This window comes from Gavialis gangeticus, unplaced genomic scaffold (assembly GCF_001723915.1).
Source record: "Gavialis gangeticus isolate Ggan-Ray unplaced genomic scaffold, GavGan_comp1, whole genome shotgun sequence".
NCBI classification, from domain to species: Eukaryota; Metazoa; Chordata; order Crocodylia; family Gavialidae; genus Gavialis; species Gavialis gangeticus.
The window spans coordinates 4,866,900-4,869,343 of record NW_017729016.1 but is presented as its reverse complement, the minus strand read 5'-3'; the positions used below and the strand labels follow the sequence as shown (position 1 = coordinate 4,869,343).

The window sequence follows — 2,444 nt, the reverse complement described above, 5'->3', positions numbered from 1 at the left end:
AAGGGCGGCACGCGGGCGCTGCTGGAGTTCCTGCGCGTGCACCCCGACGTGCGCGCCCTCGGCGCCGAGCCCCACTTCTTCGACCGCTGCTACGAGCGGGGGCTGCCCTGGTACAGGTGCGTGCAGCCCCCGCCCGCGGCCCCTGCCGCCAGCTCCTCTGTGAGATGCCCGGGTAGAGCCCCTCGGAGACGGGCGCCCAGCATCCCCTTTCCAAGCCGCTCGCCTCCCGGGGTCTCCCAGCGCGGGTGCGGGCGCGGGCTTGAAAGCGGGCAGAGGTGCCGTGCTCTGCCCCAGCCGCAGCGCTCGCTAGGTGGAAAAGCTGCCCCTTGCGTGCGTCCTGCAGCGGGCTCGGGATGTGCCGGGGCCCCCGGTCCGCAAAGTGTAGTGATCGCTCCGCTACATCTACATCCAGACCCTCGGTAGACAGACGGCTATAGACGTCTCTCTCCGTATAGGTGTCATGTCGAAATGCGTTTCTACGTATATTCTTAGCGCTGAGCTTTTTAAACCCGAGCCGAGGGAAGCCGACGAGGTCGCAGGACCAGCCGGCGGTTAAAAATGACCTTTCTGGCTTGCTAGCAGTCGTGCCGGTTTTCTCTGCCAGGAAAAAAAAGGCTAGAGGAAGACGGTTTATCTGTCTTTGTGTGGGAAAGCCGATGGCTGCTTGTTTCTGGAGGAGACGTGGTGTTTCAGGGATTCGGAGACAAGGGATCGGCAAAGAAATGAGCGTCCTTAAAAATAAAGTAGAAGTAACTGAATTGAAATAGCAGGGGCGACGTGAAAGGGGCTGTGTTGTGAGTTTGGTGGCTGGGGAGGGTGTATTCGGAGCCGCTGATCAACAGCTGCTTGGAAATATGGAAGCGCCTGGAGTAGCCGAGCCCCCGCCCCGCCCCGCGTCCCACCTCTGCGGCCCCTGCTCCGGCCTCCAGACAGGTGCCGTAGTCGCAGGCAGGCGACTCGCGCTTGCAGCCCCAACATCACCTGGGATTTGTCGTGTGAACCCTTAACGTTTTAGCCTCGAGGATCCCATAATGTCTGTCCACTTCTTAGGCAAATGTTCATCGGGGTAGTTTAAAAAAGGGGGGTGGGGGACGGGGACCCAAACCACTCGCTTTGCAGGACACGGCTACCTCCGTCTGCGAGCCGCGTTGCTGCTTTTCAGGGGGTCGAAGCTACGGGGTGGAGGAAGGGGAAGGCAAACCCACGCGGGACAAAGCTAGCGTTCGAATTCCTCGATGCGTTCCGGTCGGCCCGTCGTGTCAAAGGGCAAACCCGGATTGCTTCGAGGGGCTTGCTTGCTTTCAATGGGATTGAACTCTTCAGGCGATAAAACAGTCGGGAGAGCAGCTCCTATGCATGTGTTGTCTATTAAACTTCCATATCTCGGCCAGCTGAAAGTGTCAGGGCCGCGTTTATCCGTGGTCCCCTTCTGCTGAAGTCGGTGGAAGAAGCTACTCTGTTATTTCAGAGAGAGCCAAAAAATGTGCCGATTTATAAAGCGGCGCGCCGTTCTGTTTAAACATCTGAAAGTAATAAAAGGAGTAGCTCTGTCCTCCCGTCTGCTCGTCTCCCTGGCTATTGTTTTCTCTTAGGCAGAACCAAGACTTTTTGTTTTTGAGCTTCCTTGAATTTTGACTCGTGTTTCTCTGCCTTCGGGGGCTGGCTTGATTTAGCAGCCCTCGCTGAAGCACAGACCCTCGCAAAATCCATGCTTTTAATGGCACGTGTAACTTCGGCCGTCATTTTAGCCTCAGACTTGCAGCTCTGCAATGCCACATCTGGATTGTAAAGCTGTTGGTTTAGGGCGCCTTCAAATACTGTAAGTAGCACCATTATTTTTATGCGGGGAGTAATATTGCCGGGATTTATTAGTTCGTTCCCAAGTTCCAGATGTACCGGCAGGGCTGTCAAAGCACTAACAAGAAAGAAATTGTCTAGGTTTTTGGTGGTGGTCGTTGAAAACTGGTCGACCGACCTAACTGGCCAGCATAAGATTTCCATGACAATATAAGCATGTAATTAAAACCACAGTTCAGGCGCAGTTAATGTCTGCACGGCACGGCGCGGCTCGCAGCTTTGCAGTGCCGTAGCGATGGGGGCGGGGGGCATATTCAAGGCCGGGCTCAGCGCTGCATTCGTTCTGGGTTTGGGGGAATATCGGTGTTGATGCGGAGCTGGGGTGTTTTTAACGTGGGGCTGGATCTTTTCCAGAGAGGCTAGCTGAACTGCAGAGAGGAAGGCAGCTTTGTGTGGAGACGTTCCCTTCCTTTTTTTAACCGGAGGGAATATTCTCGGTGCTGGCTGCTGCACCTCAAGTGTCGAGCAAAAAAAGCAGCAGAATGCGTTTCCTTAGCTGCTTCTGTTGCTCTTTTGTTCTTACGAAATCCTGGTTCATAAGAAACGGTGCTGTGTTTTAGGCACCACCAGCCCAGCAAAGCGTCTCG

General features: G+C 55.3%; 1 protein-coding gene across 1 annotated transcript in view; it reads left to right on the top strand.

The window, feature by feature from the left end:
* Window positions 1–2,444, top strand: part of HS3ST6 (heparan sulfate-glucosamine 3-sulfotransferase 6) — a 97,225-nt gene that overhangs the window by 1,444 nt on the left and 93,337 nt on the right. Inside the window, exon 2 of the mRNA XM_019512580.1 lies at window positions 4–116. Within this exon, the coding sequence (XP_019368125.1) occupies window positions 4–116 (113 nt within the window). The remainder of the gene's footprint in view (window positions 1–3; window positions 117–2,444) is intronic.